General features: G+C 30.3%; 1 protein-coding gene across 1 annotated transcript; it reads left to right on the plus strand.

Moving 5' to 3' along the window:
* Positions 1-21,061: 21,061 nt before the first annotated feature.
* On the plus strand, positions 21,062-21,952 carry LOC111315048 (uncharacterized). Its single transcript, XM_089749535.1, has one exon. It carries the CDS (start codon positions 21,075-21,077, stop codon positions 21,789-21,791), a length of 717 nt encoding a protein of 238 aa, XP_089605661.1. The 5' UTR covers positions 21,062-21,074; the 3' UTR covers positions 21,792-21,952.
* The last annotated feature ends 3,623 nt before the right edge of the window (positions 21,953-25,575 follow it).

Raw genomic sequence — 25,575 nt, forward strand, 5'->3', positions numbered from 1 at the left:
CTTCTGAAAAGAATTGCTCTTCAAATTTGAGTAATCGTGCTTTAGATGATAAATGGTCATCTTTCATCATCCTTTCATAAATATAAAAATTTATCTCTTACTACCCTTTTGAGCTTGGTAAGATTCTTTCAAAATAAACTTTGACCAAGGATCACCTTCTACACTGGGGGCAAATTGGGATGAATTTAGAAAGCTAAGTATGGTAATGCCTAAAGAGGAATCCTATATGTTAAGGGAAAAAATGTCCAATGAAAGGTTTCAAAGTTTTGAATCCATTCAAAAGGAAAGAAAAAGATAGAGTGAAGCAATAAGAAAGTAAAAAAAAGGAAGAAAATGAAATAAAAGGAAAAAAACAAAAATAAAAAGAATAAAAAAAAGAAAGAGAAAAATAAAAGAAGAAAAAAAGAAGAACTGAATGATTGAGTAGAGAATATGCGAAAAATAAATGAACATATGCCGCAAAGTGAATCTTTCAAAGGAAAATAATGATTTTTGGTTTAATCACCTTTAAACATTTTATTTTGGGCTTATTTATCCTTTTCTTTGAAAATCCAAACCTTGGCCTACATTACGTCCAAAAAATAGGCCATATTAGATCGAGCATGAATGCTTAAAATTAAAGAGCTTTTATTTGAGGAATGACCATTAAACCTATGAACTTTTTTGTCTCCCTTTATTACATAATTACTCATTTGGATCATTATCTCATTTTGGATAAGTTTAAATTCTTGAGTGTATGGTGTAATAATAAAAAAAATAAAAAAAAGAGAAGAAAGAAAAAAAAAAGAAAAATAAAGAGATGAATGTGACTTTACAGTGTTGCAAAAGGGCAGTCTAGAGCAAACCTTGAAGCCCTTAAGGCCACTTTTGATATCGACCAAAAGCAATCCAAACCTTTTGAAAGATCTAAAGATATGAAGGTCCCAAAAGTTTGATATGCACAAAAAGGAATGATTTTGAAAATTTGAGCTTTCTTTCTTGATCCCTAAATGACTTTCCAAAACTTTGAGCCCACTACAACTAACCTTGATATCTATCAAAATGCCACATTTGAATGCTAAAAAAAGTGTTAGACATGTTTGATTTTCAAGAGATTTAGGGTTTTTTTTTTAAAAAAAATGTTTCATTTGTGAGCTGGCAAGGAAAAGTATAACACCTATTTTATTCCTTTCAAATGGTGAAGCCTTTTTGAATGAACTGAACCTTCACATGTTGAACCATTCAATTTATTTGAAAAGAAAACTATCACTTCTTTCATTTCTAATAGGGAATGCCAATTCCCAAGGGATTCCCAAAGTTATATTTGTTTATATATTTAATTTCTCTTTAACTATGAAATTTAATTATGTGGGGCAAATTTTGTTGACAATTTTGAAAAGTTTTTGAATGACCAATCATAATTTTTATCAAGCATAAAGAAACCATGTTTTTTGTAGAAGAAAATTATTGAATTGTGGGTTTTTTTTTAAACCAAGTTGGAATCAAGAAAAAGAAGATTGCTTTTCATTAAAGAATTAAGAAAAAAAAGTATCTTGAAATGATGGTTTGTTTTTGCATTTTCACAATCAAATCCAAAATGCATGTTGCATATTGCATATTTCATATTTGTGTGTTGTCATAATGTATATATCTATGGACCTACCCCTATAATACAGATGAAAGGGAGTCACCACCAATCTTTTTTGGTTAGGTTTGATTAGCCACCTAATTGAAGTTGATTTGCAAAATAGAGGTTAAGTTTGGAAGTCAGTTGCGTATGGTGAATGTTGTAGCACCTCCACAACGTCAATCCAAAAGATGATACTAGTTTGATTTCAAATTATCCAAGCCTTGATCACTTTTATGATTTACCAAATAATTGAACAATAAATCATTGATTTTTTTGTTATTTGAATTATTATTATTATTTTATTTTATTTATTTAAAAAAAACCTTCATTTTTTTTAGAAATAAAAATGGTAGAGATGATCTTCCTCTATCTTTTATTTATATATATATATATATATATATTTAAAGAATAAAACCAAAAAATAACAAAAAGGTTAAAAATAAAATAAAATAAAAAATAAAAAAAAATAAAAAAAAGAAAACCTACGATCGAGTTAGGTCAGGACGTGGGTCGGTGCACGGGTTTTCGGGTCAACGTGCAGATCTTAAGCGGCCAAAACGATGTTGTGTAGAGGCGGTAGATAAGGCACCCTTCAACATTTTTTCTCAAAAACCCCAAAGCCTCTCTCTCTAATCCCAAAAACCTTTGACTTCTCTTTAGAAAACACACTGAAAAGTTCAATCGAAAATTGGAAATCCCATGGACTTATGGAAACTTCATCGAAAAATTCAATCGAAAGCTAGAAAATCCATCGGTTTCTAAAAAACCTATCGGATTCTAAAAGTTTCACTGGAAACTCCTTTGCTGAAAACTTCTACCGAAAAGTTCAAAGTTCTTCAAAAAACCCAAAAAAAATAAAAAAAAATCCAAAAAAGTTCTCAGATAGTTTTGAGCCTTCCCCGAACCTTCTATAACCCAAAATTCACCTTCAGAAACCTGAATTCACTCATAGAACCACAAATTAACTCTAAAATCCCAAGATCAAATTTTAGAACCCTTTTTGCCCGAAATTTCCCAAACCTTCTTTTAGTGATTTTCTCTTTGTTTTTCTATATTTCTTGGTGTTAGAATTCATCCAATTTATAGGCAGCTCTATGAATGATTTTAGGAAATCGACAAAATCAATCCCAGGCTTGAATCCTGGGATTGAATTATGCCCTAATGAGATTTTAGGTCCCAAAATTTTACCAATCACATTGATTTGATTCTGTGTTGGTGAAAATGATTTTGATCCTGATTTTCATCACATGCAGGTTGAATAAAAAAGAAAGACAGCAAAAAAAAAGAACAAAAAAAATGAAAAATAAAAAAATAATAATAATATAATGAAAATAAAAATAAGAATAAAAAAATAATAATAATAAAAGCATTTGATTGGACCTAGATGGGTCAAAATGGGCCCGAACTAAGATGGGCCTAATCGAAATGGGCCTAGTTGGGCCCAAAATGAAATAGGTCTAATTAGGCCCAAACTAGAATCAACACAATTGGGCCCAGACCAAAATGGGTGTCTACAGCTGCTCCTCTTTGCACATCTTTGTCAAACAAGGATGTTACAAAGGCCTAGATACCCACTTTGGTCTCGAATTTGAAAAATAACTTGGATTAAGCCAAGGTCAAGTGACCAGGATTAAACCACGAGTCAAATGAAACGATCAAGATCGAGTCGAGGTCAAAAATAAATGATCAGGATGAAACTACGAATCATAAAAAATGATCTGGATTGAGCCAAGATCAAGTGACCAGGACGAAACCATAAGTCAAAATAAAGCGACCAAGACTAAGTTGAGGTCGAAAATGAATAATCGGGATAGAACCATGAATCATAAGAAGTGATTTGGACTGAGCCAAGATCGAAAGGTCAGGGTGAAACCACAAGTCAAAATAAAGCGACCAAGATCGAGTCGATGTCGAAAATGAATGATCGGGAAAAAATCATGAATCATAAGAAATGATCTAGATTGAGCCAAGATCAGGTGACCAAGATTGAGTCGAGGTCAAAAATGAATGATCGGGATCGAAAATAAATGATCGAAATGAAACCATGAATCATAAGAAATGATTTGGATTGAGCCAAGATCAGGTGACCAAGACAAAACCACAAGTCAAAATAAAGCGATCAAGACTGAGTCGAGGTCAAAAATGAATGATCAAGATGGAACCATAAATCATAAGAAACGATCTGGATTAAGCCAAGATTAAATGATCGAGACAAAATCACAAGTCAAAATAAAATGACCAGGATCGAGTCGAGGTCTAAAATGAATGATCGGGACAAAACTACGAATCATAAAAAATGATCTGGACTGAGCCAAGATCAAGTAGATGTAAATGCATGCCTTATTTAGGATGCAAATGAATAATTAATTATGATACTAAGGCTTCTGCCCTTTTTGTTTTTATATACCTTTAGTAGAGATACCATCGGATATTATCTTGCATGTTTATCTTCATTATACATTTTAGCGAAAAAATCCCCCTTCACCTTTGGTAAAGAAGCTATTTTTCATCAACTCAGAGGTGTATTTTTGGCAAAGAAACCATCTTTTATCAGCCTAGAAGCATGCAAAGAAACCATTTTTCATTAGCTTGGAGGCATGTTTTTGGCAAATGAACTTTTTCATCCGCCTGTCTATTTATCCCAAAGAAAGCCATGGAAGTAAATTTCCTCTCCCTTTTTTTGTTTAAATTTTAGGGTTCATATTTTGCTTTTAAATACTTCAATCCTTCAAAATAGCACACTTCTTATGAGTTTGTTCAATTATTAATCATTATCCCAATTTAAAAGCATGAAATGCAAGTTATGCATTTCTTCCATTCATGGCAAGATATAAAGAGGAAGAGTAATGCATAGGATTAAGAGAATAATAAGATGGCTTTCATTTATTTGGATAATCAGTTACAAATGATGGTGTGAAGGAAAAAAATACATAGGAGTGGCTATTTTGGGGTAGTAGTGCCTCAAGATAAATGTTTAGATAACCATGACAACAAATCCCGGATCTTCTTCAAAAGTTCAATTAAAACTTAATGCCCCAACATTTCAAAGCTCTTAAAAATTTGCTATCCCTGATATGCCTTCCCAAGTAGTGCCAATTGAAGCTACTTTTCATAGTTTCAATCCGAACCTTTTTCTTTGGATCTAAGCTACCCTTTTGGGTTTTCGACTTGAACTTTTCTTTCTCTTTTTTTTTTAGGGGTTCAAATCGCCTTTTCGGGTTTTTGATTTGAGCTCTCTCTCTTTTTTTTTTTGAATCAAGCAAAATACTTCTTTACTGTATTAGAATTGACAAGACCAAGAAGTTCATCTCCATCCATTTCTGACAAGATCAAAGCTCCTTTTAAAAAATCTCTTTTTACCACATAATGCCTTTCTCAAGTCGAAGTCCATTTTTTTCAATCATCATGTTGACTTGGAAGAATCCTTTTCAACATTAGTTCTCCTTCTCAAAACTATTGAGGTCTGACCTTTTTATCATGAGCTCTCATCATTCTTTTTTGGTATAATTTACCATTAGACAGGGTTATCAATCTTTTCTCCTCAATAAAGTTCAATTACTCGTAGCGTTCCCACTTCCCTTAGGACCTGTAGAGATAGGATTTCTACTTCTACTAGCAATACAACTTACATCCCATAAACCAAGGAAAAAGAAGTTGCTCTCGTAGAGGTGCACACAGAAGTTTGATATGTATGTAAAGCAAAAGGTAATTTCTCGTGCTAGTCCTTGTATGTTTCAGTCATTTTCTCTAGAATCTTTTTGATGTTTTTGTTTGCAATTTTTACTACCTCATTCATTTTTAGGTAGTACGGAGCCAAATTGTGGTGTTTAATTTTGAACTGAGCACATATTTTTTGCATCATCTTGCTATTCAAATTCTTTGTATTATTTGAGATTATTCTTTTTGAGAGCCCATATCTACAGATAATTTCCCTTTTGATGAATTTACAGACCATGGATTTAGTCATAATTGTGAAAGAGGCAGCTTCAACCCATTTAGTGAAGTAATCGATCATCACAAAAATGAATCTATTTTTATTTAAGGCCTTTAGTGTGATAGGCCCAATAACATCTATTCCCCACATAAAAAATGGCCAAGGTGGTGCTATGACATACAAAGCACTGGGTGGAGCATGAATCTAGCATTTATGGCACTTTTGAGCATAATTGATGCAATCTTTTTCATTTGTCAACCAGCAATATCCAGCTCACATAACCTGTCTTACCATCATATGCCCATTTGCATGTGCTTCACATACACCATTGTGCACATTTTCAACAATTCTTTTGGCTTCAGATGCACTTACACAATGTAGTAACACTTGGTCCTTGCCTCTTTTATACAAAATCTCCCCATCTAAAAATAATCCCATGGCCAATCTTCTCAAGATTTTTTTATCATTTTTTATGGCTAGATCTAGGTACTGCTGGTTCTTTAGATATCGTATAATATCATGATACTAGGGATGGCCATATTCTTTTTCCTCCAAGTTGGCACAATGTACTGGCATGTCTTTGATATCCAATTTGATAGGCTGAATCTCTACAGTGTCACTAATCTGTACCATTACGACCAAGGTAGCCAGGGCATCTGCAATCTGGTTTTTTTTTTGAGGCAAATGTTCAAACCGAATTATTTTAAACCATTTGCATAGCTCTAAAATGTATTTATGATAAGGGATAAGTTTGGAATCCCTTGTTTCCCATTCACCTTTCAATTGATAAATAACTTGAGCTGAATCCCTGAAAACTTTTAATGTTTCAATTTTCTTGTCCAAAGCAGCATGCAGCCCTATGACACAAGCCTTATATTCAGCTACACTATTGGTGTAGTTAAAATTCAATCTTGCTGTAACAAGATAATAGTGCTCTGTTGGAGATATCAAAATTACTCAAATCTCGTACCCTATGGCATTAGCGGCCTCATCGAAATACATCCACCATTTTTCTTTATCATCATCATCTTCTTTTGATTTTGAGATGGCCATTAATTTCTTATTTGAGAAATCAAGCTTTATGGGCTCATAATCATCAATGGCCCCGTCTGCCAAGAATTCAGCAATGACACTTCTTTTGATTACTTTTTGACTCACATATATTATGTCATATTCAAAAAGCATCACTTGCCATCTTGTGTGTCTTTCTGATAGTGAAGGCTTCTCGAAGATATATTGGATGGGATCTAGTTTAGCTATGAGCAACATTGTATGGTACAACATGTACTATCTACACCTTTTAGCCGTCCAAGCTAAAGCACAACACAATTCTAAACAACTTTTGTTATAAAAAGCTTATCATTCTAGAATTGTATCCATAAAAACATTTAACTTGCTTATAATGATCCTTAGCTTTATCTAGAAAGCTTACAAGGCTTTGTCCATATTCTCTAGTGAGATTGACTTTTTGCCTTAACACCACTACCTGTTTGACCATTTCTCTTACCTTTTTCACTACCTTACAAACTTGACTAGTCAGATGCTTTATGTATTTTTGCCTTCCCAAGCTTTTTGCTTTTCACTTTATGTAGACATTTATTTTTAAGTCACGTATGAAGCTTCAATCCTTTTCTCTTCTTTGCCATTCATCCATAATTATTGAAATATGATTCTTGTGATCTTATAATTGATGCTCCAACCTTTGGATCACTTAGCAGAGTGATTATTTTCATTCAGCATTTTGAGGTGCTTTTTTTTTTTTTTTTTTTAGCTTGACTTTCAACCTCTCTTTTTCCTTCTAACATTCTACCGATCTTACCAAAGCGATAGACAATAATTCCTCCCTATCTAGCTTTGTTTTGAAATTATGATAACCTGTTCTTGCTTTTCTTAAGCTTTGCCTTTTCAATAATTCATTTCCTTTTAGAGCTCAAACATATGACATTATTGACTGATATAAAATTTGGTAACTTTTTCAATTTTGAGTTGGGCTCGTAATTTCTTGTTTTCTTGCTGTAGATCTTTCAAATCATTGTTGGCCACATCTTTTCTTTCATGACCTTTTTCAATCTACTCCCTCACACTTTTACTTATTATCTAAATTGCCTAATTTTCTTGTAAAACTTTAAATTTTCCTTTCTTATTTCCTCATTTTCAGCTTCTATTTCTTTCCTAACAAGCTCGACTTCTAACACTATGCTTCTGCCTAAAGGTTAACTGATTGATGTGAGCCATTATAAAAAATGAGTACTATGTTTTTGAGTTATTTTATTCTCTAAATCTGGTAATCAAAGGCGACCTTGTCGAAGAGAGGCCCTAGTCTTAACCTTTGCATCTTCTTCCATACTTGGATTAATTATTTTAATGTTTTTAGTGTATCAGGGTCCCTATAAGTGAATTCTACTTGAGCAAGGCCATGAGTAGTAGGGACAAATTATTTTACTTCAAATTGCTTTAATACCATCAATGGTGCATAACTTACCACACTTCATAGCCCCAATAATGGTATCCCCAAAATATTTCTTCCTTAATACAACATAGGCACATGGGGCATCTATGGTTCCATCTATTTTATTTCATCCCAGTTAAGCTTTCGTAAGAATATGATTCATTATTCCTTGGTTTTTAGCGTTAATCATTGGCTTTTGCAAAATTCTTTAATTGGTGCCTTGTTTCAAAGATATGGCTTTGAGAATAAACTCTTTCCACACTTAAAGTGACCTTTTACCCATATATACAATAGCAGTACACATCTTATGAAGTGATCTTTCCCATTTTGTCTACAAAAATTCAATGACCTGATGGTTTCATCTAGGATTACTGGTGAAGGATTGATTGCTTGGGTTTCAATTTGCTTGAAAAAGTCTACCATAATTATCTCGATATAGCCCAAGGTCTTTAGGAAGAACACCATGCCATATTTTATCAAAGCAAAAACAACCATGCTCTGATTATCATCTAAATTCCTTAACAAAATTACAAAAAAACCCCAATGGATACCAAGATGTTCACATTTAGGCTTTGCGAAGGAATCTATAGTTTTAACTTTAACCCCCATAAGCTTTGCCAATTTTTTATGGTAACTTGATTTCAATTTTTGGGTAAACACTTTGTCTAGACTTGTAATTCTATTCCAAGCAAAACCAAATATTCCTAAATGCTTAGCACCAAAGCCTTTTGGTTAAAAATGAAGCACTTATAGGACAGATCCCAAAACTGTATAATCATTTTAATCAACTGTTTCTCAAGTGTTATTGAAATAAGGGACACAATCTGGCCATACTTTTCAAAAAATCTTTTTTTTCTTTACTCATTTAGTTGACTCCAAATGATGAACAAAGTTTTTAAACTATTATGTGTGAGATCCAAATGCACTTTTTCAAACAACCAAGACACATAACCAATAGGCAAACAATCTTCATTTTTTTGTTGAGCTTCATTCAACCAAATATGTACCTCATTATATGACTCACATGTGACGCTCACAGATGATAAGTAAATCTATAGTTCTACGAGATCCATGAAAAAAAAATTCTTGAAAGAAAGGTGTCCTATAGCAAATATCTCAATAGGAAACTACATGATGAGAATTACGCAAAAAATAAAAAAAATAAAAAAAAACTGAGTTGGTATGAAGATGTGGTTTGAGATTTAAAAAAAAACTAATTTTTCTATAGTCATAAGCATTTGAGGTGCTACATAACTAAACGAAATAATAACCTTTTTTGCTAATCACTTATTGTTTTGTGTTCTAAAAAATTATTTTTTTTATTTTTTTAACAAAAACCTTTCTTTTCACCTTTTTTTGCTTTTTCTTTTCATTTATTTGAAGCACCGATTTCTTTTCCTTTTGCACATTTTGGAATTGTTGAGTAAATATCTTCCCATTTGTCTTAAACCTTGGTGTCTTCTACAATTGGGTCAGTGAAGCTCTACCTAAGGTTGGCTTCCTGTGGCTTATTATATGCTTGGTTTGAATTTACATGCATTTAGAGGTTATCAAATTGTTCTTCACTATCATTCGAGCCGGACCAATAAGGTACTTCAATCCTTACCCATCACAAGCTATGAACAAAAAGGGTTTAATTTGAGTAGAATTATTTCACTTATCATTACAGAAGTTATCACCTTACAAGAGTATAGGTACTTTATTTTCTCCTATAAGAAAAATAGCTCAAGCATAGAACTCATGCATGAAATGTAATGTGTTATTCTGTGTGTGAGGGAAATTAACACAAATGTAGCATTTTGATTTTTTTAAGCTTTAAAAGGACCTTTTTCTTTTCAATTCATTTCACACCTTCCCTAAAAAAAAAACTTAAAAAAAAAATAATAAAAGAAATCTCAAAGCCCTCTATCATGCCCAGAATCCTACCTATTGGCGCTGTGCTTCGCCAGTCATTGTCTCAACCACCATCATCAATCATTGAAAACCCCCCAAAAAACCATAAAGCTTCTTTAATCCTTCTCTTTCCCCTTTCAACCTTTTTTTCTTGAAAAATGTCCTCTAAAACTCTAGATTTGGCCTTCAAAGTTATGGTGAAAACTTTTTTTTTTGGTTTTCGATTTTTTTTTTTGTGGTTTGTTCTTATTGCTGGTTTTTTGTTCCAGGAGATGTATAATTTTTGTTGTGGTGTTCTACGTGTTTTTTAGTTTGGAAGAGTTTTTGTTTTTGTATTTTTTTTTGTAAAGATTTTCTTTTTTCTTTTTTGTTTCTCATTCATCCTTTAGGCTCAATTTATAAAGCCATATGGTTATCCTAGACCCCTAGTCTTTTGGGATTTAAAGGTTTTCAAGATGCCACTGGTAACCTCAAGGCTGCAAGGGCAACTGTGCCAGCTTATTGGCTTGTGACCCATATCACAACTTACCAAAAGGTTTATGCTTTCTCCATTTTGGCCTAAGCCAAGTTTTTAAAAAAGATTAGGACTTTGCCATGAGTGAAAAAAGGTGTCATAAGGTAGCCTTCACTTGGGAGAATGATATTTGTACAAAAAGGTAGGTCGATTGGCTTTCCTAAGTGCCGTTGACTTCCCTCTTTCCCCCATTTTTTGTCTTTTTTTATTTTTATTTTTTTAAAATTTTATTTGTTATTTTAATTTTAATAAAAATTAAATAAATCTTAAAAAGAGAATTGGGCTTTCACATGGGTTTTGGGCTAAAATCCTAGGCTTTGGGCCAAATATATTAAATTCGAACTTAGGCTTAGAAGCCCATTAGGCCTAAAGGCACAAACAATCCAAACAATAGAGATTGGGCCTAATATGAATTATGCAATTTGAAATGGAGCATATCATAAACTCATAAAAATCAAAATGAAGTTCAATTGACCTTTTAAAATGGGTACAAATTAGACAAATTTCAAAATACAGATGAAATTAAGATTCACATACAAATGATTATATGAACAAAATTAGGTGTTCACACAAAACCATAAAAGATTTTACCAAATAATTTAATATTTGAAATTATCCTTAAATTACTTCAATATGTTAGTAATAATTTTAGAATATTCTCTCACCTCAAAAGTATTTAAGGAAACTATGTGTCACGCTTGAAGTGACTTCCATTGAATTCATTTAAACTTTATTTAAAAACTTTTATTCATGACAAGTGATATATTTTTTAAAGAATCTTATACTTAAAATCTTTTCTAAATTCTTCAATAGGTAAGTAAAATTTTTTAAAAAATTTTTACCTAGGAATTTACATGAAAATTGCTATTTAGAACGTTTTTAGTAATTCAATCATCGAAGATTCAAAATCAATTTTCATAAAGTAATTTATTTTCATAAATATTTTTCAAAGTGTTGGTAAGATTTCTATCTAAAAAGTATCATCAAATATGTTGGTAGAATTTCATGAAAATTATTTTTTTCTAAAATATTTTTTTTAATAAGATTTTTCAATATGTTTGTAAAACCTTATTTTTAGAAATAAAAGAATCACAAACCCTCTAATATATTGGTATGATTTCATGCAAATTATATCTTTTTGAAACTTTAATTTTTGTCAAAAATTAATAAAATTTTTTAATATATTTGTAAAACCTTATTTTTAGATTTTTAAATAATTACAAACCATCCAATATATTAATAAGATTTTATTTTATTATTCAAAATTATTTTAAAAAACCTTTCAATATATTGATAAAATTTTATTTTCCCAAGGTAAAATTTTTATAAATTACAATTTTAAATTACAAGATCTTCAATACTTTGATAAGCACTCATAAATTTTAAAATTTTTTATTAAAAAACATATTTAATTTAAACAAATAAATAAATAAAATAAAAAATAAATGTAAAAATATACCAAAATTTAACTCTTATCAATTGCTTAAAATACGGCTTGATTTAGTGACTCAACTCAGCTCGACTTTTATCTCATCAAGAATCAGCTCGATTTGGTCTGGAGAGTTGGCTCAGCGTCTTGGCTTGGCATTTAGCAAAACTGTTGTTTTATTTTTTTTTCTTATTTTCCTTTATTTTTTCACGCCCTTTTCTCTTTTTCGCTACTAAGTGATTTTCTCTCCTCAGAGATTTTCGGCCACCACTGCCAGCCACCGTGACGCGACTGGCCGCCACGTACCACTACCAACCGAAGCCCGATCAAGCCTAACATTTCACCGTCACTTCCTCTAGGCCTCCTTGTCTTGGATCTGGGCTCAGATTTTCAAAAATTGTCATTTAATGGCCTAGATATGTAGTTGAAGCCGTAACTTTTCCACCACAGTTTCAGCCTCTTTTCGCTGTTCGATTAGGCTAAGGTTTCAGTATATTGTTTCCCTTGTCCTCCTCTCTCTTTTAACCGTTCGGATCTCTAGCAAATAACGTCTGCCACTGTTTGATCGCCACAACGGCTATTGCTTTCATCATCGGTTTTCCCTCTGTTTGCTGCCTGTGTCAGCTTTTTTCTTTTTTTTTTTTTTGTGGTGTGGCTTATGGGTGGCCATTTGGTGAAGATCTAATGATAGTGGTAGAACTTAGTCTCAGCAATGGACGGTGAAAGAGGTGAGTGCTACTTTGGTGACTACTGAATCTGGTGTTAATTGCCAGGTCTGGCGGCATTTCTGGTTTGGGATGTTCAACCTAGAACTGTTAATTGCTTTTCTAGATTGTTGCTGACAATCCCATGTTCAGTGTCTTCTTTTTTGTTTGATTGAGCTACTCTTTTATCGAGTTACTGTTGATGGTGGCATTGGCACCAATGGGGTGTTGTGTTGACAGTAGTAATGTGACGGAGAAATGCTTTTTCCTGCTAGATTGATTGTGATTGTTGTTTTGCTTTGTGGCTTTTGGGTTAGGCTAGATGGGTTGGTGCGGGTAGTGGTGAAGACTATGATATTTCTTTGGTTGGTGATAAGTGAAGATGGTGATCAAGAATTGACTCTTCCTGCTTCACTCTTGCCTGTTTAAATAGCAATTACTCCTAATAGAAATAAAGCTCAAAATTAAGGCAAAGTCTTAATTTGGGATGGGATTTCTTATCAGTTTAAAAATCCAATCCTATCATCTTCAAAGGACTCTATCTTCAAAAACAGTTCCCCTTCCTTTTTTCAAAAATTATTTCTTTTTACTAATAATAAAATCAATTAAAAATAAAATATAATTGGGCTCTTGGTTTTAAAAGCCCAAAACCCAAACAAACTTATATTTAAATGGGTCAATCAATAACCTAACTAATTGATTGACAAATTTTTCCAGACTCGATAACAGTTTAAAGAACTTCGGAAAACTGAAGTGTCTATGTTAGAAATTGAGAATCCATGGATCTTGAAAGTTTTGTACTAATGTTGAGAATGATATGATTGAATTTTATTGGATAAGAGAAGGTTGTCTCTCATTGTGTACACCAAAATCCTTAATATGTACCAAATTAAACAAAATTGTTCGACATTTAGAGTGGTTAGCAAAATATGTATATGAATATGCTTATCTGATTGATAAATAAGACAAACAATATTTTAAGGAGGTTAAAAATTGAAGTTGATTTACGTAATTAGTTGAGAGCAAGAAATTTTTTAAAGCTAATATAATTGAGTCTAAAACTAAAATTGAAACAAAATTACAAATTTAAGAATGGCATATGCACATTAAAAATATTTATGATAGTTTTACCTTTTTCTTCATAAGAATTGAAAGTTAATAATAAACAAAATAAAAACAATATAAAAAGGCATATTCCTAATTAATTGCCAGCCCCTAGATTTATTTTTTTAAGTTCTTAATTTACCCTTACACGATCATATATTTTACTAATGTAATTAAAAAAGACATTACACGTATAAATTTTTTTAAACTCGTAATTTTTAAATATTAGCTTCAATGATATATCAATTGATTAAAATATCAGTCGACATCAGTCTCATAAATTGGATGGACATTGAAAAAGAATGTCAAATTTCAAGTTAATAAATAGAATCTTCAATTGTAAGAATGTGCATGTTATAGATTAGCTGGTAGTTAATGAATAGTGACCTGATATAAATTAATATGATTTATCAAGGTAATTTGGTAACCAACCAAGGAAAAAAAATAAATATATCACTGTAACAATTAATGAACCACCTAACAAATAATCAGAAAACATAAAGATTAAAAACCCTTATTCCTAACTAATTAATTAAAGGGTTTAAGTGGACCTATGTTTGGTTCCTAGTTTTAGGCTTGGAAGCTCTAATTCTTATTATGATTAACCAACTCATGGTGTCAACTTAACAATTTATGGTGTTTGAAATCATCACTATTACCTGTGAAACTTTATTGTAATATATGTATCGCTACAAGAAAACATACCTTCAGTTACGAAATTTTTTTGACAGAAGAAATCGATTTTCTTTGATTTTTCAGTCACAGTGATGATTATGTGTGAAAAAAAATAATTATTTTCTTAAAAAGATAGATCTTTCTACACACAAAAAACCTTTTGTAAAAGTGAAATTTTTTTTATGAAAAATAAACTATTAACGAAGAAATTTTTCGTTGATATTTCATTAGTAAAATTTTTATCAATGGATTTTTTTAAAAATTAATTGTATGAAAATTATTTGATAAAATAATTAAATTAAGTAAATATTAAAAATACCTTAAAATATAGATATTAAAAACAACTTTAGCAACAAAATTTTATAAATTTTTTAAGAAAATATTTAGCCGATAAAAGTTATTGTAAAAATTATTGTATTTTGTTGAAATTTTCCTTTTTTTATAGAATACTTCTAGCATCTTTATTTTTTTTGAATGAAAAATTTTTTTTCAAAAATTCCATCTAGAGTTTTTCAATGAAAATTAAACTTTTATCGATGAAAAATTATATCGATAAAAGCTTTATTTCTTAAAATAAATATGACCAAAGCTACTTAGAATTTTACCACTACTTCATAGTTCATACATGGCATTTTTACTGTGAAAATATACTCCTTTATCGAAAAGGTTTATTTATAGCAAAAACAATCAATGGATTATCAAATCGACCTTTGCCTTTTGTTTGTAATTGGTTACATGGTAAAAGACAAGGAAAAGTAGAATAGGAAACATTAATAATTCCATGCGCATGAGATGCTTTAACACTTTAAACTAACATGTCGCAAAACTGTAATGATGTCATACTGAGGTAATAATATTCATCAGCCTCTTAGTAAAATGAAGAATTATCTTTATCAGAAATTATTTTTTTAACACTATTCCCAAAGAAATACCTAAATAGGCAGAGCTTGAACTTCGAATTTTATAGAGATGGGTTGAAATCTATGAAATTGTAGAGTACTCTATATATATATATATATATATATATCATATTGTATGTAACTCAAATCCAATAAATTTTTATTTGTGTTGATTTTTCTTTTAATTTAATTGATTTATAGAACTATTTTTAAGAAGTGTTATCTAATAAATTTTAAATTTAAATCACAAAATCTGTAACTTTTTTTTTTATTCTCATATTACCACTTTTTTATACTAAAAAAAATAAGAAATATGAAAGGATAGTCCCTTATAAAAATCCCTTTTTACCAACTAAAAACCACACTCAATATTATCCACTTCAGTTTTTCTTACTAACTTGATGGCTTTGCATAATGATCACAACCTTTCTAGGAATATACACACGAATAGAAGTTTATGAGATAGGCAAGACATATATATATATATATATATACACTATTTACTTTTTCCTACACAAAATCCATATCTTGTTTGTTAGTAGTTATTATAGCATGGTAGAAAATTTGGGGGGGGTGTTACAAAATCAAGGATATTGCCGATATAGAATCTTAGTACTTTAATGGCTAAACCAAACACGAGTTAGGAGAGCAATTAGATAAGGAAATTTGACTCAATAAATCAAACAAAAAGATTGAAAATGTGGGCAAGGAGAAATTTTAATCATAGTTATATAACAAAAGAAAAAGGTTACTTGATAGTGATAAATAGGGAGAATATGATGAATATTTTATAGAACAAAAACATTTTGAAAGTGAATAGGAAACTATATGAAGTTTCAGTTTGTGACCTAATGCAATTAAAAAATTTTATCATTTTAAACAAAGGATCTTAATTTGATACAACCAATCAACTTGGTTAGATAAAAAAAAAAAAGAAGCCTAGTTGCATATTCTAAATTATGAGTTTGAAAGTTCCAAAACTTGTCCAGCTAGATTTGAAAAATCTTGACTGATTAATTAGTTGAAGACTCCAACAACTTCATAGTCTTAGTTTTTATTGCAATCTTCTAGAATATCTAGATTGTGATTTTTCTTCCATTTTGTTTTGGATTTTCTAAAGAACTTTTAATTAATTACCACAATAAAAGATTTCAAAAACCTAAACTTTTTTTTTTAATTGATAAAGAAGAACAAATTTGATTCTTTCTAGTTCTGATGGGCAGAGAGACTTTTTATCTTTAAGGGCTTGTATACCAGTTATAACAACACTAAAATTTATCAATAATGAAAATTGATTTTCCTTCTGTCCTCCAATTGGGAGTGTGGGGTATATAGAAATTAAAAGCATGCTATATTAGCTCCTTTTTTGCTCTCTTTTAGAAGAATTAAAAGCTGTAATATATGTTAGAAAATTACCACAGCTTTGATACCACTTGTTAGGCCAAAAGGCCTTAATCCAATTACACTAACAGAAGCGAAATCAAACAATTAATCAAACACACAAGAAATAACTTTTTAATGTAGTTTGGTCTAACTAACCTATGTCCACGGATGAGAAACAAGATCTACTAGTTGTAAAAAATTATAAATATACAAATCATATCATCAACCTCTCAACAATTAATACTCATAAGACACTCTTAATCTCCTCTAGTCCTATGAAGTATTCTCAACCTAAATAAACATACTCATATCTACCCTTTCAACACAAACAAATATATGTGGACTTTCTTAGTCTCCTGTAGTCCACTCACAAACAAACATACACACCCATAAGACGTAAAATCCCAGCACTTCTATGGGGTGTCTATCTCACAAAACCCTAAAACTTTCATACATTTTTTCTCATGCCCAACCCTATAGAGACTTCACCTATTTATAACCATATAAACTTACCTATTAAGAATTTCTTTCCTCTTAGAATTATTTTCTTGCAAGTCAAACTTACCTATTAAAAATCATCTTTCTCTTAGAATTCTTCTTTTGCAAGTCTTCTTGTCCATCAAGCAATATCTAACCAATCTCAAACAAATCTCTTATGGGATTTGAGTCATTATTCTTAACAATCTCCACCTTAACTCAAATTTCATCAAATTATCTATTTTCATGTTAGATATGCTTGGCTCTACCTGCAATGAAAGTCTCACAATTATCTTCTCTTATGTGTCTTCATGCTTCACATAAATCAATCCTTAAAATACAAACTCGAACTTCTTCCTTAAATCAAGCTCCTCTAAGCTTGCCTTTTCTTATGTCTCAAACCATGCTCTGATATCACTTGTTAAAAAATTACCACAGCTTTGATACCACTTGTTAAGCCAAAATGCCTCAATTTAATTACACCAGCAAAAACAAAATCAAACCATGAATCAAACACATAAGAAATAACAATTTAACGTAGTTCGGTCCAACTGATCTATGTCCACGAATGAGAAATAAGATCTATTAGTTGTAGAAAATTACAAACATATAAATCAAATCATCAACTTCTCAATAATCAATACTCATAAGACATTCTCAATTTTTTCTAGTTTTATGAAGTATTCTCAACCCAAACAAACACATACCCATATCCACCCTTTCAATACAAATAAACACATACCCATATGCACCCATACATCACATCTATGTGGACATTCTCAGTCTCCTCTAGTCCACTCACAAATAAACATATACACCCATAAAACGTAAAGTCCTAGTACTCCTATGAGGTGTCTGTCCCACAAAATCTTACAACTCTCTTACATCTTTTTCTCATGCCTAACTTTATAGAGACTTCACCTATTTATAACCATACAAACTTACCTATTAAGAATTCCTTTCCTCTTAGAATTCTTTTTCTACAAGTCAAACTTACCTATTAAAAATTTTCCTCTTATAATTTTTCTCTTGCAAGTCAAACTTACCTATTAAAAATCTTCTTTCTCTTAAAATTCTTTTTTTGCAAGTATTCTTGTCCATCGAGCAATATCTGACCAATCTCAAACAAATCTCTTATGAGATTTGAGTCACTATTCCTAACAATATATATATATAACTACTTACTAGGCTATTTCTCATCAAGGATACTTTAAACACTAAGTTTTGAAAAAATTAATTCTTTAGAAGGAATTATAGGCACAGATAAGAGTTAAATTATTTCATTTTTAAGAATAATTAAAACAATATTTTTTAAAAAAGAATGAAATAATTTAATTTTATATTAACTATATATGTGAAGAGATACAACCACACTTTCCGTTGTAAAAGCGAAAGAAAATGGTTAACAAAATTCATTTCATTTAGTTTATGAAGAGTCACAACAATGAGCTGGATATCGCATTCTAGTGTTAGGGCAAGAGTACCATTAACTTGTGTATAAACAAATATATATACATATATATATATATATATATTGTATAAAGGGTGCTGTAGACCAAGAGAAAAGAATAGAAAAGAATTTTATAGTTATCAAAGATGGAACCCTAATATTGCATGAATCCATTTCTTAAAGAGAGATAAATGAATCATTTAAATTAAACTTTAAAAGTTTTAATTTATATAATTTATTTATACGAATTTAAGTATTCTACAATTTTATCTGCCACACAAGCAATAAGGATAAACAAATTATCCAAAACTATAAAATTGGAGATTTGGAAAAATGAGATTTGATGTGAGCAAATCATTTGATCAGACTAATTTATTTACGAATAAATATTGTTGGGAATAAGATTTGCAAGTCGATGGTGAATGTAATATAATATGAAGATTTGTTGTATGGATTTTACTTTCATAGATTTCTAGCTAACTAGTTAGAGGAGTAGAAGGTGTTTAGAGTGGAAATTTGTAAGTCTTAATTTATTTAAAGAAGTTAAAGAGGGTCTATAAAGTAAGATTTTTAAAAAAAATTTAATTTACTTCTAACCCCTTGTTCTTTATATTAATATGATTGAAGAGAAAATTACATTATGTGAATATGATTGAAGAAACAATTACATGCATGAACTCATTCGATCTCCATCCTCCAAGTACCAACAAAAATCTCATGATAACTTATTCAAATATTAATAATATGACATAAAACAAAATAAGATCGATGTTTTGGAGCCAACAAGAGCATTACATTTGCGATTATGTCAATTAAGAGTCACCAAAATATATATCCAAATCAATTATTGTGGAAGTGGTGGAACTTAGCAATAGAGTCAATCCCTCATTGATTTAAAATCTATAAATTGATGACATTAAATGTAAAGAAAAGCTAAAAAATTAACCTCATTAAGAAAGAAAAAGCTACCGTTTAAGGCGCAACATGCCATGTTGCTAAATTGATAGCAAATTTTTATGCATTCAAAGCACTTCAGCTGAATCACATGCATCATGATTAATTTTCGTAAGATGGATTTGATGCATTTTTCTCTTGCATATTGATGTCTTCAATAAAAGCCCCAATAATTTGTCCAAAAGAAATTTTAAAACCAATATATTTTGAATGAATTTGTCAGCAAAAGTTTCAGATATTCAGTTTTGTTAGAAATAAAATTTTGTCCATTTCAAGTAAATATAGGAGATGACCCTTGGATTTTATTGACCTTTAATTTTACAATGAGTTAATTATATTTTTGGTATTTAAATTTTAAAATATATAAAAATTAATATTTAAAAAATAAAATATATAATTTGTATTCTTAATTTTCAAGTAATATATTATTTTCATTCAAATTCTAATACTATTAACTTATGTGATATTTAATCAGTATAATTTTATTATATGTATGTTATTTATTAAATAAAAATATTAAATATTTTGTAAAAATTTTATGCAAATATCACAAGACAAATAGATCCATCCTATATAATTTTTACAATTCAAATAAAAAATATATTTTTAATTTATATTAAAAAAGATTATAATAGCATACATGTGATGGATACATAAGTTAATAATATTTTATCAAATACCACTTATAAATTGATATAATTAGTGAAATTAGAATTTGAGTTAACATTATATAATCTAAAAACTCAAAATGCAAGTCATACATTTTATTTTATTTTTAATACCAATTGATATATTTTTTCCAAGGTCAATTACAATTAACTCTTCAACAACTCACAATGCTTTGCATTGAAATTTTGAATTTCAGGATTCTGGTTTCTTTAGCTCAGCAGTCATGAAGAACAAGTGTCTGCTTGGAAATGAAGCTTTGATTTTGGCCACATTTAAAAAAAGTTTGATTCAAAAGCTCTCTCATTGAAGGTAGGATTTCAACTCAATATATAATCTGGAGTCTGTTATCTTGTCTAATGTTGCATTAATTCATTAATTTCCATGGCCTGATTTCAATCTATACCTTAAACCCCAAACCGAAAAGAAAACTATGTATGGAACTATTTCTTAAATTGGTTCATCTTTCAATAAATAACAATAATAACACTAATATTGATTTATCACCGGGTTTGGGTCCCATACATCGGGTCAGCTCCATGAACACCATTCGTCAACCACTTCCTATAGAAAGGTTGGTTTTATCACCACACCCACAATTTAATTCTCATTCTATCCTTAGTCCTTTTCTATGTAATAAAAAAAATTACAAGTGATAAAATTTAAAATTTAAATTTATTAGATATTATTTTTTAAAAAATTACTGTATAAATTATTTAAATTAAATTTTGAATTTCATTCTTGATCCTTTTCTTTCTTTACCCTTTGCCATCAATGCCTTGATCCTTCTCTTTCTTTACCCTTTGCCATCAATGCCATTGGGTCGTTTTGTTACTTAATAATATCTTTTTCTTTCTTTTAAAAATTTGCTTTTTATGTATTACAAAAATAATGAGTGAAAGCAACAATTATGTACATCTCTCTATATAAATATATGCAAACAAGGTCAAATAAAAAAATGAAGAAAAAAATAAAGCATAATAACACAAATTGGTCTCGCCCCTCGTTCTCTAAAGCTATGGATTCCTTATCAACTCAAGGTGGCCGTAACAAAATAGCACCAAAAGAAAGCGGTAAAACCAAAATTCCGGCAAACAAATATCCATCGTCCCGGCGGACGCCTTCGTTTTCTTCATCTTCATCACTTTCATCATCATCATCTTCACTCGGATCATCGCATTTTCCTGATGATTCGCCTCTCAGTCCTGCTACCCCACTCCGATTTTCTGGTGTACCATTTTCTTGGGAGCATTTACCAGGGATTCCTAAGAAGCTACAAAATCACAAGAAAAAAGAGTCCATAAAGTTGCTGCCGCTGCCTCCCCCGGCTACTCCACCAACCTCAAAAAAGTACAATTTCGAACATGTGTTAACCCGGAAGAAAGCATCCGGTGGTGCAGATAGTTTCCGAAAGGATCCATTTTTTGCGGCGTTGGTTGAATGTTCCAAAGATGATGATGATCTACAATCTGCAAGCAATATCTGGACAGGAGCTAAGGTAACAAGGAGTATCAGTGACAGGTTCGGATTTATTAATCTTTATACTTCTTGTAAAAGAACTTGTGCAGTGTCTGAATCAATAGTCCATCTTCCAAGGTCTAGCAGAACCGCTAATTATAGCCTAATTAATCGTCGCTCTCATTTAATGTGAGTTTTCAGCGTTCGATTATCACATACTGGATTGTGATTGCGTTCTTTCTCTTTCTTTTTGTTTGTTTTTGTTCATTTCTCTTACTTGTAATACAACATGAATAGAATGTTGATATGTTGGCCCTGGATTTGCTGTAATCAATGAATTGCCCAGTTTGATCATGAGTTACTAGAAATATTCATATAATAATTTCATTAGTTTGCTGTATTTCATGTGATGTTTTATGAGAATATGAGTGAAGATTACATTACTCCATGTGGGAGCAAAGCTCCATCGGACCACCATAGAAAAAGACAGATCTTCACGAAATTTGATACTTTTTAGTACTTTTTTTTTTTTTTTGTTCTGGGTAGTATTATTTTCTGTAAACATTTACATTTTCCTAAGTTGACCTCTGTTTCTGTATTAGGATGGAGCCATATTTGGTTGTTGAACTACCAGGGTTTCAGTAACTTCTTTACTACTGCTGCTACGGTTTTAATTTTCTACTCTTGCTACTTTCAGTGTTGCAGATCTTACTCTTCTGCTAACAATGCAGAGCATTTCAAGTAGGAGCTTAAATGATCGTAGATGAACCATTCATAAATAGATTTAGTTTCTGATTATTTATATTTATTTATTTATTACATTAAAAAATATTACTAATGATATTTCAAAATTTGTTAATTAAATAAATAGATTTCGATCATAAAAAAAATTCATTGATACTTAATTTATATGCACCTTAACTTCAAGTCAATAATTGGTTATAAAAAAGGGATTCAAACCTGATATTGAGCCAAATGCTCCTATGCAAATAATTGTCTTTTACTTCTCTTCTCCCTGTTTTCCTTTTGCTAATTTTCCTTCCTTCTTTCTAATTAAGGACAAAATTGTCATATTTGAATCATTTTCAATGTCATTATATTGGACAAAATTTAAAAACATTTTTTGGAATATTTTACCCAAATTCTTAATGAAAATAGGTCTGATATTTAAATTGCTGACACAGCATGAATTAAAAATTATGTCAATTATCTAATTAATCACGTTTGAAACCATTTATAATGACATTATCGGACAACACTCATTGCCTTCAAATGGTACACGTGAGACCCCCCCCTTCTTTTTTGTTTTTTCTTCGTTCGTATATTACTGCTACATGTTTGACTACTAATAATAAATCGCCCTTTTCACTTTATGGAAACTAGTTTTACCAATTTTACCATGCCTTCTTTTATCAAGATTTTTTTAGTCATATTTATCCATGTTTATAACAAAATAAGGAGTATGCTATTTGACATTAATAATTATCAATATTGAATTTGATGTTTAACTTAATTGGTTTTATACAAATACTTTTAAAAAATGATATCTAATAAATTTAAAATTTAAATGTTAATTTTTTTTTTTTATTTTTAGATTGTGACTTCTGTTATATATATATATATATAAAATTATCAGGATTTACCTCTCAACAGTATGATAAGCATTCTTTTGTTTGTAGTCCAGTTTTGGAAGAACCAGTTACTGCCCTCACACCCAAATATACTTTTATAAATTTTAAACCAAAAATTAAAAAAATTGTTTTTGTACTATAATTAAATTAGAGCCCCCAAAATCTATAAAGTATATACAAAAGGTGTCCCCGAAGTCTTTGAGATAGACGGCTTTCCTTTACAATGAAATGACTATATCAACCTTGACTAACATCTTCTCTGAAATGATCAAATCTAAACCAGCTCACATTATAATTATACTACCAAGAATCTCCTTCTTTATAATTAAACATCCATGGAAGCAGTAGTAGCTAAAATATTAGACATATTAAACTTATTCAATTTCGAAAGCAAGCTCGTTTCATTCATTCTGTAAAGCTGTAAAGCTGTAAAGCTTCTTTGGGCTTATCAAAATGAATATAACCTGAAATAATAGCGGTCTGAAAAATTATCTCTTTTAAATATTTCATCAAACAACTTCTGCTTTTTTAAGTATTCTGATTTTTGCATACCCAGAGTTGAAAGTATTCCAAGAACACAAATTCTTTTCACTCATTTCATCTAACACATTTTTAGACATCTGACAAACTCCTGCATTTTGCATACATAACTAAAAGATGGTTCCAAATAACTATCCTAAGTAAAAATCTGAAAATTTTTATGTGTTGCTAAATGTTTTTGTCGTCGATAAGAGCTTTGTTTGGGCAGCAAAGCTGGATGAGAGTTGAGTAAAGAGAAGCTGGAAGCTTTTCAATTTGATTGAGAATTTGAATTGCTCCTTTTAAGCGTTTTTGGTTGCATAAATTGTGTTATTGGTTGAAGAGATTGTCTTTATTGTTTGGTTTGAAAAAGTTTTTTTGCTGGAAATGTATATGGGTTGGGGTTTGAGAAGAAATTGAAAAATAGGCTCTGTTTTGGTGAAACAAAGATAAAGAAAAGGAATTTGAGAAAATTTTACTGCATTATGCAGTTTTAGCTATGGTGATTTATTATTTTAATTAATAAAATATGATTATATTAATATCAATACATTTATTAAAATAAACAAAAAATAAAATTTATTTAAATAAACAATATTATTTGATATAATTTAATTTAAAATTATATTTAACAATCAATTTAATATAAATATTTATAAAAATAAAATTCCTTGGCGAAGCGAGGGCATCAACTAGTTTAATTACAACTTGTATGTAGGAACCCTTTTGTCAAACTACCACCAATCTTGCAAGATATTTTATGGCCAAATTTGGTGGCAAATTTTCTCGAGCAGCACAAATGCACGTTTCCGATCTTTAATTAAGTTGGACAATTCTTGTATCTTGATTTATTGTGAAGGGACCACCATTTAACAAAGAAAACAAAGTCGTTTCTTTTGCTCTCTGGACTTTACCTTGTCAATGTTTATTAGGAATTAATGAAGCTCTTCTAATTGAATAAACAGGTTTCATTTACCCTCTTCGGCCATTCTCCGGCATTAATCTTATCCAAAAATACCAAAATTACATGCTCAAAGATTTGGAGTGAGATTTGAGCAGAGATTTTAGATTTGACACATAGTGCTCTTTTTTTTTTTTTTCACCAAACAAGAAATTTCATGTGCAGTCTGTAATTTTACTTATGAGATTTTCTATGAATTATTGTAAAGATTCTAATTATAATCAAACAACCTCAACATATTTATCATATCCTAGTACATCAAGTATAAGAAATTAAGCAATAAACAAACCAAATAAAAAATTTACAAATTAATATTATAGCTAAAGAAGTTTTGATATAAAATTAAACCAAATCATATGGTTTTGATATATGTTGATCAACATATGGTTGAATTTGAATCTAAAAATTCATGGTTTTAACGTCTTGTCTTTGCCTTTGAGATGAGGTGTCATTCTCATATAATCCGTGAATCTCATTTTAATGGATATTGTTTATATCTCTAAGAGTAAATTAGAAATAAACAAGTCAAATAAAAAGAGTTTATAAATTTTTATCCTTTTGGAATGGGGACCATGTTAAACAGTAACAGTTTCCAAGGGAAGAACCCAGACCAGGAAACATGTGGTAGTGATAGTCATTCTCTTCTTTGCCTTTTGTTATTGCGTATAAATATAAAAATATATGATGATGATGAGAGTGACGGTGGAAGCTACTCTCTTTGATATTTCTTTAGCACTTAGTGCTGAAAACAGAATCCAAATCATGAACAATAGAGTGTTTGATGGCCCATTCTGTTCATTTCTTTCACATTGTTCAACAAGTGCCATCTCTTTTATATCTTATACTAATAATTAGAAGAGAAATAT

The sequence above is a fragment of the Durio zibethinus genome, chromosome 20 (assembly GCF_047325235.1).
Source record: "Durio zibethinus cultivar Kanyao isolate XHJ-2024 chromosome 20, ASM4732523v1, whole genome shotgun sequence".
Lineage (NCBI taxonomy): Eukaryota > Viridiplantae > Streptophyta > Magnoliopsida > Malvales > Malvaceae > Durio > Durio zibethinus.

What these genes read in the sequence shown, in the direction of transcription:
- LOC111315048 (XM_089749535.1), top strand. Translation starts at nt 21,075, where the DNA reads ATGCAAACAAGGTCAAATAAAAAAATGAAGAAAAAAATAAAGCATAAT.